The sequence below is a fragment of the Rhamphochromis sp. 'chilingali' genome (genome assembly GCF_963969265.1).
Source record: "Rhamphochromis sp. 'chilingali' genome assembly, chromosome: 18".
Classification (NCBI taxonomy): domain Eukaryota; kingdom Metazoa; phylum Chordata; class Actinopteri; order Cichliformes; family Cichlidae; genus Rhamphochromis; species Rhamphochromis sp. 'chilingali'.
Genome location: NC_137945.1, coordinates 30,172,562 through 30,186,831, shown reverse-complemented (window position 1 = coordinate 30,186,831; position 14,270 = coordinate 30,172,562). Strand labels below are relative to the sequence as shown.

At 40.4% G+C, this 14,270-nt stretch overlaps 1 protein-coding gene across 1 annotated transcript; it reads left to right on the top strand.

The window, feature by feature from the left end:
* The first annotated feature begins 1,326 nt into the window (after positions 1–1,326).
* On the top strand, positions 1,327–9,004 carry dtx3la (deltex E3 ubiquitin ligase 3L a). The gene is made up of 5 exons (XM_080864875.1): positions 1,327–1,450; positions 2,391–2,473; positions 2,571–2,722; positions 7,746–7,957; positions 8,554–9,004. Exons 2-5 carry the CDS (start codon positions 2,392–2,394, stop codon positions 8,618–8,620), a joined length of 513 nt encoding a protein of 170 aa, XP_080721001.1. The 5' UTR covers positions 1,327–1,450; position 2,391; the 3' UTR covers positions 8,621–9,004.
* Positions 9,005–14,270: the final 5,266 nt, after the last annotated feature.

The following is a 14,270-nucleotide window of genomic DNA, read 5'->3' as shown; positions in this document are numbered from 1 at the left end:
TTATTGCCAAATGTTGAGCAGGTTTACAACATTAGGAAATTGCTGCGGTGCTTTTCTGATATGCAAAAAAAACATAAAAAATAAACCGACTATTAACATTGCTGTTTAAATGTTGACGAATTAAATATAACAACACTGTGTTATAACGGTTATTTTACATTTAATGGCCACCTCCACTTCTCTGGAAGAAATGTGAATACAAGTTACCAAACTGAACAACTGCTTTCTGTAGCTAAAGCTAAACTTAAAACACCGTGGCACATGCATGAATGACTATCACGGTCCCTAAGGCCTCTCCGACTGACTTTATCTGTCTCTCTGTCTTTGTTTTTTCTCTTCTCTTCTCTGTCTGTGTTGTTGTTGTTGTCTATGCGCGAGGGTGGGACTCTAGCTTGAAACACATCACCCACCTGTCACCAATGATCCCATAACTGCCACGAGTTAAGGTAGTGACTGGCTGTCATTCTTTGCTGTAGTGTTGAACTACAGTTAGTGAAACCCTGGTGTTTCCCTCTGCAAAGAGTTTCCCTGGATTCCCTTTCCTGGACTGTGATGAGTCGCCCTGAGTTTTGAGAGTGTTCTGTTGTTGGATAACCAGGTATTTGGATTCCCTGGATCAAGTCGAAACTATTTTCCTCTAATGCATTGGGTATAACTTTGTTGGTGAATCAATGTAAATAAACACACTAAACATTGACTTCTTTGAGTCCAGCACTACAGTTCACTCCCCCTCAGTAGCCATGACAGCTGTTCATGACTTGTTGATTTCACGACACACCCACCAATCTGAGCCATGATCTAAATAACCCTCATCCCTCAGACTACTTATATGAGGACTCTATTCTGACCAAGTCTTTTTAACTGCCTGTTCTCTAATGTTTGCCTTTTCTGTTGTTTTTTATATATTCCTCTTAATTGTATATATCTCTCATGTTTATTTATTCCTGCTGTTGTACTATTTATATTTTATTTCTACACAGTTGGTGTGGAGCACCCACAATTGTGCCGTACATTTACAATGACAATTGTGGGTGCTCTATTTTAAAGTGTTTAAAAAAAACATCCAAACATTTTTGGAATTGGGGTTGTATTCAATGAAATATATAAAAATATAAAAGACAACACAAATAAATTGTTATCCTTATGATCATACATAAAACTACTGTGAAACTGTTTTTCTTGCTTGCTTCTGCCACACACACCGACACACACACACACACACTACCATGATTACCAAACTTGCTAGACCAGTTGAGCAGATCATTCAGCCCTTAAACCACAACCCATTAACTGGACACACCCACCTTATTTTTCCCTTGTTTCTGTCTTTGATTTGGTGCACTTTTCATATCCTCATGAGCTAACGAATGCCTGGAGCTCCAAGATCTTTTAGTTACAACAGGAGAAACCAAGAAAATTTTCTGCAGTGTGGATAACAGCCTTTCAGCAGGTACTGAGAAGAGTATGAATAGCACTCATCAATAATTAACATTTACTGTAATCATTGGAATTTTAAGTTATTAGTCAGTTTGAACTCACCCACTAATGTATGTTGTGTTGTGTTGTAAACATTTTCTTTTTGTTCTGAATTAAAACAAGCTGATTGAAGAACAGAACAGGCAAAATGCTAGGCAGCAAAACCAAAGACATTATGACTGGCTAAACGTACAAACTTTATTTTCAGCACTCGGTAGGTTCACCTGCTCTACTCAGATATACCTAGTCAATGTGGTGTATATGGCAGTATAAAAGATTATTTAAAAATAACATCGGACACATTTAAATGTTTATTTGAAGTTACAAGCCAGCTATCAAATCTTTTGGTTTTTTTAGGACTCGAAGTACATGAGAGGAAGTTCTTGTGTTTGAGGGCCATAAAATACTTTTCCCTAATAAGCAGCGACATACGATGTGTTAAGGATGTATCTTCTGCCATCAAATTTAGACATTTGTACACAGCCATTTCACAACCATTCACACCTTTATTCAGGGGACTCTAAGCATGTCCTGTGAGCTCAATGTTTTTAGAGGGTTTTGTGATTTACAGCCTTGACACACCATCAAACTGTGCTAATCAGTCTACAGAAATCCTCTTGTGTGAGTGGACATCTGCAAGAATACACAGTCCATCATCTACAGCTAGCTGCGGTTATGACGAGTAATGAAGATCTATAAAATGAATTTAAGCATGATAGTAAATTTAAACACAAATCTTAAACTATGTATAAAAATCTCTCTTCCTCTTGGAACTCCATTGTTCATTTGTTTCAGTTTTACAATTGTCTTGATTTTTTTTGAACGGTAAAACCTTTTTCTTATAAGACATTTACCAACATCGCGATTTATTCTAGATAAAGTGCTAATTCATACTGTTTCCCTTGTCTTTACAGTATGGGTTCTAACCAGAGCAGTGACAAGCTTTACTGTAATCGTTATCTCGATGGACAGGGTCCTCCATCGCTGGTTGAACAAGGTCCTTCAAAAATACACACACCTATTTCTGAATGCCTGGTACAATTTCTTATTTACTAGTAGATAATTCCACTGAAAATCTGCTTCTGTCTGTCCAGCTACTGAACAGGCAAATGGGAAGTTCAGTACACTAAGTGGGTGCCAACCAGATGGTAAAATGACCTGGGAAGTTATCAACAGAGGCCTAGCTGGATTTCCTAATGATAATACCCTGAAGATTAACTTCTCATTCCTGGAAGGAAAACAGACGGTGAGCTTAGTGGATCTGCTGACAACTATATGTGGTATAGCTAATATGTACTAATACCTAATATTTGAAATAGCTAATGAGGTTGAGCAAGGCATCCACTACTTTCAAGGTTGGTAATTTCACTCCAGGCTTCTTCAGTCTGTATGCTAAAGTCAATTATATTATTAATATTATTATTAATAATAATAATAACAATAATAATAAAAAAAAGAAACAGTCAAACACTTCTGATTAACTCTCTCACTAGGTCAATAACATTGTTTAAAATGATAAAAAACACAACGTCCCCAACCTTTTTTGCGCCATGGACCGGTTTATGCCCGACAATATTTTCACGGACTGGCCTTTAAGGTGTCGCGGATAAACACAACAAAATAAAACTAGTACCGGTACCGAAAAAAAGAAGATTTATTCATAACATGCGTGAAAAGACCCAGGAAAACCGAGTTAACGATAAAAATGATAACGAAATAACGCTGAAAACCGATAAAAACCCTGAAAATCACACATGAGCCTCAACTCTCGCGGCCCGGTACCAAATGACTCACGGACCAGTACTGGTCTGAGGCCCAGGGGTTGGGGACCGCAGATGTACAGCACATTAAACATAAGAAGACTATGTGGCACAACCCTAAATTGACGGTTCAAAAGATATTTTTTAAATATTGTTCAAAAAGAAAGAGAAACACTAACTATTCTTTTATTTGAACTAGAGTAAGAGCATATACACCGCATTCTTATCAGAAAGAAACTGGTGAACTGGTTGGTCAGGTTAGTCAGTCACGGTAGATGGAAATAGAAAACGAAAACAGAAAAAAAAAGGAGCAGCACATACTTTGATTTGTAAACAACACTCACTAAATGCACACTGCAAATCCAGCATGTCCAAATTAACACTGTCAGATTTGATTTCAACACTATTAAAGTGTCTATACTATATGGGTCCACATCAGAGAGTGTTAATTTAACTCTTTTTGGAGAGTTGATACGTTAACTCTGATTAAGTGTTAAACACCAAATCTGTCTGGAGTTGATAATTTAATACTTACTAATGCTAACTAGGTGTTAAGTGTTTATATATTAACTCTCAAAGAGTATTTTAGTTTAACTACGTAAGAGTTATCTTCTGATTAATTCTAAAAAGCAGGAATTTTCCTCTTCTGAACTTCTAGAAATTTCTTTTGGAAATAAACATTTACTAAAAAGACGCAATGGTTTTTGAAAAACATTTATTCTGAACTGTGCACCACAATTTCAAAACATTTTCTGAAAGATGTAACAGTGTACATGTTCTCACTTTCATTAGAATTTTGTTTATCAAAAGGTCTGACATAGGTGAGCTGGTAAATGCAAATAACAGCATTCTCATCACTTATTTCTTCAATACAATATGCATGTCCTTCATTCATCACTTTGTGGACCTTCAACGCACTTCTGCTCTCCCCCATATTCCATCTTCACATATCCTATGTGAAGATGGAAACAGGTAATACTGAACTAAATGTAAAACCTCAACCTTTTTCATTTTTACCTAAACCGTGTGCACAAAACTCTGGAGGGATTTAAATGCTAACGTAGAACCCAGTCAGGACATCTGCTACTGCTGTCTGCTCGTTTTTTTTTTATGGGAGATCATTTTCAGGCTTCAAGTAGCACCATTATACCAACATTTCACATTCTAGACATTGTTTTAGGTGTGTTTGACCAAAAATGTGACTGAAAATTCACATGCAAGCTTTTTTTCAAGGCTGTGGTATTTGCCTGCAAACAATACCTTTCAGCTAGCTAAAACAGAATATTATGCTATCACCGAGCAACATGGCTAATGCCTTTCACACAGCTTTGTCTCAACTCCAAAGAGCCACAGAAGTAAAAGCTAATAATAATAATTGAAACAGTCTTTGAAAAAATGACTTGGCAAACAACTCAAATATGTAGAGCAATGTTCTGAAACGGCTTCACTTCAGCTTCGATTGGAGCCTATGGTGCTGGGGGCGGAGTCTGTGAATTTTAGTGATGGGTCGTTCGCGAACGAAATGGCTCTTAGAGCCGACTCTTTGACGTGAACGACGCGAGCCGGCTCCTTATCGCGAGCTGCCACGTGGGGTTTTTTTTTTTCTTTCTCTCACCCTCTCTCTCGCATTTTTTTTCGCTTCACTCTGCACGCGAGCCTTGTGCTTTATGCTGGGCAGAGGGGGGAGGGGCGGTAGTTACACTCAGTAGCACAGGAACAGAGCCAGAGGGAGAGAGAGAGAAAGAGAGCCAGGGACAACAACGTCACATTAGAAAGGTATAGGACCATATGACAGAGAATATGCATCTTCTTTTTGTTTTCATATTATAATTTATATTTAATTGTGTTGTGGTTTGCAGTGTTTTGTGTTGTTTCACTTTAAATTTGTAAAAGGAAAAAGCTGAAAATTTAAATAGTTAAAAGTTGAAATGTGAATATCAGATTTTTGTATTATATGATTTATTTATTACATTTTATGTGGAGTAAATAAATAAAAGTATATTTACGGTGGCCCCTAGAGAGAGGATGCTAGGCGCAGTGTTGAGCTTTTGTTACCTAGTGGCTACACAAGCCAGCAAGTACCAACGACCGGATTTGGTGTGTGGTAGTAACAGGTAAATGAATTTTTTTTAAATTATTTGAATATATATGAGTGCCTGTGTATAAATACACAAACAATACACACATGCTTTCAATTGTGTAATTTAAGTGATCTAGTAGCTCTGCTTTGGAAGTTCAGTTCATGCTAGAAATGTGTTTTGGAGTTTGTACGTGTTTTGTGCATAATTTTATACTATTGTTAATAATAAATTAATTAAAGCAACAAAACAACCTGAAGAGCCGGTTCGGAGCCGAAAGAGCCGGTTCTTTTTAGTGAGCCAAACCGAAAGAGCCGGATCTCTAAAAAGAGCCGGAAACCCCATCACTAGTGAATTTACTCTATTGGTGTCATAGCCCCTGTAGGGGTTCAGAGTTAAAAGATCAAGAGTTAATGTTTCCATTGTAACACCTCCAGATTTGACATAGAAACGCTCATTTTTAACACTCGATTTTAACTATTATCATTTTACACCTCAGAGTTACATTAAAAGAATGTGACTCTACATAGAGTAAAATTAACTCTACTTTTGCAAGAAAACTACTAACACCAAAACATTTAACACTTTTGAATTTCCTGTGCATATATACCGTGGTTCAGGGGGGTTGGGAAGCTCATCTTGTAACCGGAAGGTTGCCGGTTTGATCCCTAGCTCTGTCTGTCTTGGTCGTTGTGTCCTTGGGCAAGACACTTCATCTACCGCCTACTGGTGATGGTCAGAGGGGCCGATGGCGTGATATGGCAGCTTCGCTTTTGTCATTCTGCCCCATTATAAATAGATAAATACAAATAGCATGAATAAATAAATGGAGACAAAAAAATTTAGAGTATTAAATAGATTTATGTGCAAAAGAGCTATGAGCTTAATCTGCTGGTTTGATATGTGAGATGACCTGATGTGCTAAAATTATTATTACTGTTAAAATAGATCAGCTGTTCAAGACTCTGATAGCAGTGGGGAAGAAGGAGTTGTTGAGTTGAGATGTTCTGGATTTCACACTTCTAAACCTTTCTCCTGAGGGCAGAAGTGTGAACAGTTTGTGTTGTGGGTGTGTGGGGTCTTTGAGGATGGAGGCAGCTCTCCTCTGCACTTGGCGATGGTAGATGCTCTTCAGAGAGGGCAGCAGGGTCCTGGTGATCTTCTCCGCAGTTGTTATCACTCTATGCAGGCGTTTGTGGTCCATAGCAGTAGTGCTGTCGTACCATGCAGTGATGCAGGTAGTCAGTGTGCTCTCCACAATGCAGCTGAGTGCATCTGTCTCCCAAATCTAAACTGGGAACTGGTTCCACAGAAGAGGCGTCTGAAAGCGGAAGGTCTCCCATTTTAGTTTTAAATACTCTAGGAACCACAAGTAAGGAATCTCCAGAAGGATATTTAAACTCTTGAGTAGCTTTTAAGTATTTTGGGGGGCTTTGAGGAGCACAATTTGATCAATTTTGCAACATTTGACTGAGTCTTAGATAAACTGTGCACATTCTACTACTATCAACAGTCATTTTATCAATATAGTAGTGACCCCGTTCCTCTGATAAATCATGTGGTAAAGTTTCTGTATACTCTTCCTATCATTCATCCTATCATTAAGTTAATCTTAATTTTGTATCTCCCAATATTTTTTTTTTTTTTTGAGGACTGGGCAGGGGTTTTCTGGTATTTCTGAGGTGTAACAGGAAATAGATTTAGCTAACAACTGATTTAGCAACCACCAGAAAAGCAAAAGAAAACCAAACCAAAATAAAAAAAACCCACACTTGACCACTCTGCAGTGTGTTGCTGTCTAGATAACTAATATCACAGGTCCATCATTAACTGCTTAATATGAACAATTTTTCTCTTCATTTTTTTCTTTTCCTTTTTTCGTTTTTGCCTCTCTCAGGTTACAGCTAGATAATTACATTCAAAATTAGCATTCCGACTTTATCTAACAAAAATGTGAGTTGGATAAATCACCACAGTAGACATGGTGTCAATACATATATCAGAATTTGTTCTGTGATGATGAAAGAGTGCACACGCTTAGCTCAGGGTGAACGTACTCACAATTTGCTGAACTTAACCTGATCGGGTGTTCTGGAATGGGGAAACAGAATTCCTCTGAGTCAATCAAGTCAGAGTCTATTTTTAAATTAAATTAAAATCTCGCCTTAGTTAATGTGCATATTTTACCTGTGGGCTTTATAGCCTGCTATTAAATAAAACCTCAGAACTCTTGCTTAGGCTAAAAATATTTTTAATAAAGAATAAGCAAAGTACTAAACAAAAATCTAAATAGTTTTGTTAATAGTTATTAATTACAGTTTTATATATTTAATTAACTCTTTAAAATATGATGACTTAAGTACAGTGTGGTTAGACTTAAGCACATGGTTTAATGAATGTCTATTTATGCACTAAACATATCTTCCTATAGGAGATGCACCCTCACCCTGGCCAGCATTATGCTGGGGAAGTACTCTGTGCTTACCTGCCCGACAACCTTGAAGGCAAGAAGGTTCTTGCTCTGCTGGAAAAGGCATTCAATCAGAAGCTTCTGTTTAGAATAACCACAAATGGAGATGGAGAGGACGTGATCACTACAAGTTCCATTCCACTAAAAATACAGTCAGAAGGTGGAAACATATTGTGAGTATACTATAGCAGACTTGGTTTGAAAGGCCTAATGCTTATCCCTTTTAATTGTGCAGCACTTTGGTTAAGCCTTGATTTTAAATGTGCTTAGAAATAAACTGACTTGACTTGAAGTAAAATGAGCAAGCAAGCAAACAAACAAACACAAACACATTTACAATTGTGTGTTAGAAACTGAAATGTCTAGACAGATGGCAGATGACCACTCCTTCCTCAGCCTGGTTCTGCTGGAGGTTTCATCCTGTTAAAAGGGAGTTTTATTCTTCCCACTGTCGCCAAAGTGCTTGCTCATAGGGGGTCATATGATTGTCGGGTTTTTCTCTGTATGTATTATTGCACCTTACAATATAAAGCACCTTGAGGCGACTGTTGTTGTGATTTGGTGCTGTATAAATAAAACTGAATTGAACTGAACTCATAAAATTAGATCACTGAAAGAACACTACTGTTAAAGTTACTGATTTAATAGGTAGCTTTAAATATATTATTTAGTCCCAATTTTCTGTCTTTACATCTACATGGGAGTGTGTGTGTGTGATGACAATTATTTTTTAATTTAATTTTTTAATTTCTAATCTGTATTCTTTCAGTGATGGCCCAGATGCTGACTACCTGAAGACTATGAAAAAGCTACTGAACAATAATGGCATTAAATAACATAAGACATACTGGTTAATAGATGGATAAAGCTACATTTTTTCTTTTTCCTGTAGCAGAATTAAGAAGAAAAGGTGGTTGCAGTTTAGGATGAAAAGCAGATTGTGTACTGAATAGTTTGGTGGTTTAGTCCTGTCTGCATGCCAGTAATATTCGCCCACTACGCAACCACCAATTTACATGTAATAGATAAGTTATACGCAGAACTATATGTAAAATTAAGCCCTGCTTATGCCCCCTGGCTATTAGTGTAAAGATTTAAGTAGAATGGAAAAAAATAATAGATTAATTATTTTATATATTTTATTTCTTATGCATACTTGTAAGTTATGTATTGTGTTGTTGTCAATTAAAAATAGCACAGATGTTGATATTCAAGAGGCTGTCATTGCTCTTAAAGCAGTATGCTTCCATTTGAATTTGTAGCCAGCAACAAATGTCCAGACTCTCCTCAAAGACCTGCACAGATTTTGGAGAGTCTTGAAACTTGTTTAAGTCTTTCTTCAAAGATTGTGCTGGTTATTGGAGAGACCTGAGGCACACACACACACATATATGCACAAACACACACACACACACACACACACACACACACACACACACACACACACACACACACACACACACACACACACTGTATCTCTCCCTCTCCAGTGCAAGACTGAGATAGTCTTAAAATTCGTGGATCACAGACGCTTCCTCCTCAACTAAAAGCTATCTTACTAAAAGTTATTGCAGAAGAGTTTACAATAAGACAGCAAGAAAAGAAAGGGGCAATTTAATTCCAAATATTTAAAGAAATGTAAATGGTTTCTTCTAGTGCAATCAGAAAACCCATAAAAACACAATTTAAAATCCAGTGCCTTTCATGTAGATGTCACCTGGAAAGGAAGACAAAGTGAAGAAGCCCAATCACATTAATCAGGCACAAAGAGCTCAAATTAGAACCCACATCAAGTAGTTTAAGCAACAGACACATCTCAGCATCACCTACTCAGAGGAAACTATGTCAAACTGGCTTAGTCTTCAACTGCTTTGAAGAACCCAAACTGAACAAGACCAAGAAGTAAGACAGAACTACTTGACCCATTAACAGTGTTGGGGAGTAACGGAATACATGTACCGCCGTTACGTATTTAAAATACAAAATATGAGTAACTGTATTCCGTTACAGTTACCGTTTATAAAGGTGGTATTTAGAATACAGTTACTTTGTTGAAATAAATGGATTACACGGCGGTACTTCCCTGTTTCATATTGTGGCGGATCAGGCCTGTTTGGGTTTTGTTTGACAGCTACAGTGGGGCAAAAAAGTATTTAGTCAGCCACCGATTGTGCAAGTTCCCCCACCTAAAATGATGACAGAGGTCAGTAATTTGCACCAGAGGTACACTTCAACTGTGAGAGACAGAATGTGAAAAAAAAATCCATGAATCCACATGGTAGGATTTGTAAACAATTTATTCGTAAATCAGGGTGGAAAATAAGTATTTGGTCAATAACAAAAATACAACTCAATACTTTGTAACATAACCTTTGTTGGCAATAACAGAGGTCAAACGTTTACTATAGGTCTTTACCAGGTTTGCACACACAGTAGCTGGTATTTTGGCCCATTCCTCCATGCAGATCTTCTCGAGAGCAGTGATGTTTTGGGGCTGTCGCCGAGCAACACGGACTTTCAACTCCCGCCACAGATTTTCTATGGGGTTGAGGTCTGGAGACTGGCTAGGCTCCAGGACTTTCAAATGCTTCTTACGGAGCCACTCCTTTGTTGCCCGGGCGGTGTGTTTTGGATCATTGTCATGTTGGAAGACCCAGCCTCGTTTCATCTTCAAAGTTCTCACTGATGGAAGGAGGTTTTGGCTCAAAATCTCACGATACATGGCCCCATTCATTCTGTCCTTAACACGGATCAGTCGTCCTGTCCCCTTGGCAGAAAAACAGCCCCATAGCATGATGTTTCCACCCCCATGCTTCACAGTAGGTATGGTGTTCTTGGGATGCAACTCAGTATTCTTCTTCCTCCAAACACGACGAGTTGAGTTTATACCAAAAAGTTCTACTTTGGTTTCATCTGACCACATGACATTCTCCCAATCCTCTGCTGTATCATCCATGTGCTCTCTGGCAAACTTCAGACGGGCCTGGACATGCACTGGCTTCAGCAGCGGAACACGTCTGGCACTGCGGGATTTGATTCCCTGCCGTTGTAGTGTGTTACTGATGGTGACCTTTGTTACTTTGGTCCCAGCTCTCTACAGGTCATTCACCAGGTCCCCCCGTGTGGTTCTGGGATCTTTGCTCACCGTTCTCATGATCATTTTGACCCCACGGGATGAGATCTTGCGTGGAGCCCCAGATCGAGGGAGATTATCAGTGGTCTTGTATGTCTTCCATTTTCTGATGATTGCTCCCACAGTTGATTTTTTCACACCAAGCTGCTTGCCTATTGTAGATTCACTCTTCCCAGTCTGGTGCAGGTCTACAATACTTTTCCTGGTGTCCTTCGAAAGCTCTTTGGTCTTGGCCATGGCGGAGTTTGGAGTCTGACTGTTTGAGGCTGTGGACAGGTGTCTTTTATACAGATGATGAGTTCAAACAGGTGCCATTCATACAGGTAACGAGTGGGGGACAGAAAAGCTTCTTACAGAAGACGTTACAGGTCTGTGAGAGCCAGAGATTTTCCTTGTTTGAGGTGACCAAATACTTATTTTCCACCCTGATTTACGAATAAATTCTTTACAAATCCTACCATGTGAATTCATGGATTTTTTTTTTCACATTCTGTCTCTCACAGTTGAAGTGTACCTCTGGTGCAAATTACTGACCTCTGTCATCATATTAGGTGGGGGAACTTGCACAATCGGTGGCTGACTAAATACTTTTTTGCCCCACTGTACGTTCTTTTGTTCCAGGCGGCAGCGCCATGGTTACAGGGTGACGCTCTCTCTCTGCGTGTTTCCTGGGTGAGAGAGGCCTTTTTGTTGTTGTTGTGCTAAGCTAACAGGCAGAATGCTACTGGTATAGCTCTAAAGAATGTAGCATCATAGGCAGTGTAGTCCGTGCTGCAGGGAGAATGGACTGCCATACCCGTTATTTGTCTGTGAGCGAGGGAGGGAGAAAAAGGAAGTATGAGCTGTCATCGAGCAAAAACGGGAGCTGGAAGCATGTAAATATAATAATAACCACTGCAGCCAAGAAGAGTGCCTGACGAGCCCAGTTGTAAGTAAGCTATTAAGACTCGACTGTACGCTGTGTTCGTGTTTTCCTCCGAAAACAATAAGTTCCGTTGGAGCAGCCTTTCAACGCCTCTCTCTGTCTCTCGCTAGCAAAGTTGACCCAGACAACAAAGTAAAGCTAGTTTTCGGCTATGAGCCCAACGTATTAGCCAGAGGTCCCTTTACTACGGTTCGGAGCCGCGGACCTTCAGTAACAGTAATAAATCACAGCAATAATACATTCACGTTGTTGTAAAAAGCATGATAATATATTAAGTAATCCAAAGTATTCAGAATACGTTACTGTCATTGAGTAACGTAACGGAATACGTTACAGAATACATTTTGGGGCGTGTATTCTGTAATCTGTAGTGTAATACATTTTAAAAGTAACCTTCCCAACACTGTGTAGCAATTTCAAATACACTCCTCGCGCTCACAGACAAATAACGGGTATGGCAGTCCATTCTCCCTGCAGCACGGACTACACTGCCTATGATGCTACATTCTTTAGAGCTATACCGGTAGCATTCTGCCTATTAGCTTAGCACAACAACAACAAAAAGCATTGGAATGCCAAGAGTGAGAGGAGCCGCTGAGTGGAGTACCTACTGGCCACGCAACCCTGCAAGGGGAACGCCAGAAAGGGAGCCATAGCTGCGGGCTAAAGAACACTCATTCACTGGCTGACGCATCAGACACAGCGAGGTCCAACTGGTGCGGAAACCGGCGAAGCGGGCAATATGCCAGGGGAACACAGCCTGCAAGCAGTGCTGGCCACTAGGCCCAACTCAAAGGATGTCAGGAGGGAGGAGGGCGGCTGGAGGACAGCTGAGCCTAGGCTCCGAATCTTCCCCACCTCACCTGAACATGGCTGTTTCCATACGCCTGCATAGGCTCCTCAGCACAGCGAGATGGCCGCAGGGTAGACAGGCAGTCCCATCAGGAAACCCTGGTCATCTGACTGGAGCCAAGAGAGGTGGGGGAATGAGTGTCCAAAGTGTCTCTATTGTCGGGGCCATTGGAGGTGTGAAGGCTGCTTGATGGCTCGTCAAAACGGCCGTAAAAGTCGTTAAGGGTGTTGGCCAAGAGCAATTCATCAGTGGAGTGGGGGCTTTTAAGCTTGTAGTTGGTGATATTCCTAAAACTTTTCCACACAGAGGCCGAGTCATTCTCTGAGATCTGCTGCTGCATCTTCTCAGAGTGCTGATGTTTAGCAATGTCCACTTCTTTAGTGAACCTGTACTTGGCATCTCTGTAGCAGTCCCTGTCTCCGCTTCTGAACGTCTTTCTCTTTTCCAGCCACAGCTTTTTGAGTTTAGGAGTAAACCAGGGTTTGTCATTGTTATAACTCACCCTGGTGCGTGATGGCACAATGCTGTCCTCGCAAAAGTGGATAAAGGAGGTGACAGTGTCCGTAAACTCGTCCAAGCTGTTAGAAGCAGCCTTCATTGTGTCCCAGTCTGTAGACTCCAAACACATGCGAAGCTCCTCCACAGCCTCGTTGCTTCACAGTTCTTTAGTCCTCACGACCGGTTTGGAGAGCTTCAGCCTCTGTCTGTACGCGGGGATCAGGTGGATCATGATGTGGTCAGAAAGTCCGAGTGAAGCGCGGGGCACTGCGCGATAGGCCCCGCTGATCGTGCTGTAACAGTGGTCCAATATCCTCTCCTCTCTGGTCGGGCATTTAATATACTGCTTGTATTTGGGAAGCTCATGGCTCAGATTGGCTTTGTTAAAGTCCCCAAGAGCAATAATGAGAGAGTCCGGGAATGTCCGCTCCATGTGCAGTATCTGCTCCGCGAGTGCGCACTGAGCTGCCTGCACATCCGCATCTGGCGGGATGTAAACAGCGGCCAAGATGAATGAAGCAAACTCCCGCGGAGAATAAAATGGTTTTCAGTGAATAAAAAGGTATTCCAGAGAGGAAGAGCAGTGCTGAGCAATCACTGTTATATCTGTGCACCAGCCACTATTAATGTAGAAGCAGACGCCTCCACCTGTGGTCTTACCAGAGAGAGAGGCCTGCCCGTACGCGCACAGCAGATGAAAACCCTCCAACTTGAGCGCGCAGTCCGGGATGTCCTCAAAGAGCCACGACTCCGTAAAACATAAGACACAGGAGGAGGCAAAGTCTCTGTTCATGCTTCTCATCAGGGCCAGCTCGTCCACCTCCCAAGATTCCAGACCTCTATATTTTTGAAGCAGTGTAGGATTGTCTTGACAGAGAATGTAACAAAATACAGCAAACATCAAAGCAAGAGCTTTTGAATGTCCTTCAAGAAGCCTGGAGATTTCTATTCCTGAAGACTGCTTTAAGAGAATACAGGTAATCTATGTTGAAGAATAAAGGTGATTTCATGGCTTTAAGAGGCAAAGTTACCAAGTGGATATCAAGAAGAACCCAGGAGACAGCAACTGGTCATTCA

Bases quoted from the DNA above. Each gene is read 5' to 3' on its own strand.
- dtx3la (XM_080864875.1), top strand. From the start codon at position 2,392: ATGGGTTCTAACCAGAGCAGTGACAAGCTTTACTGTAATCGTTATCTC. The intron at 2,474-2,570 runs GTCCTTCAAAAA...CTGTCTGTCCAG, and splicing joins TCCATCGCTGGTTGAACAAG to CTACTGAACAGGCAAATGGG. The intron at 2,723-7,745 runs GTGAGCTTAGTG...ATCTTCCTATAG, and splicing joins TCCTGGAAGGAAAACAGACG to GAGATGCACCCTCACCCTGG.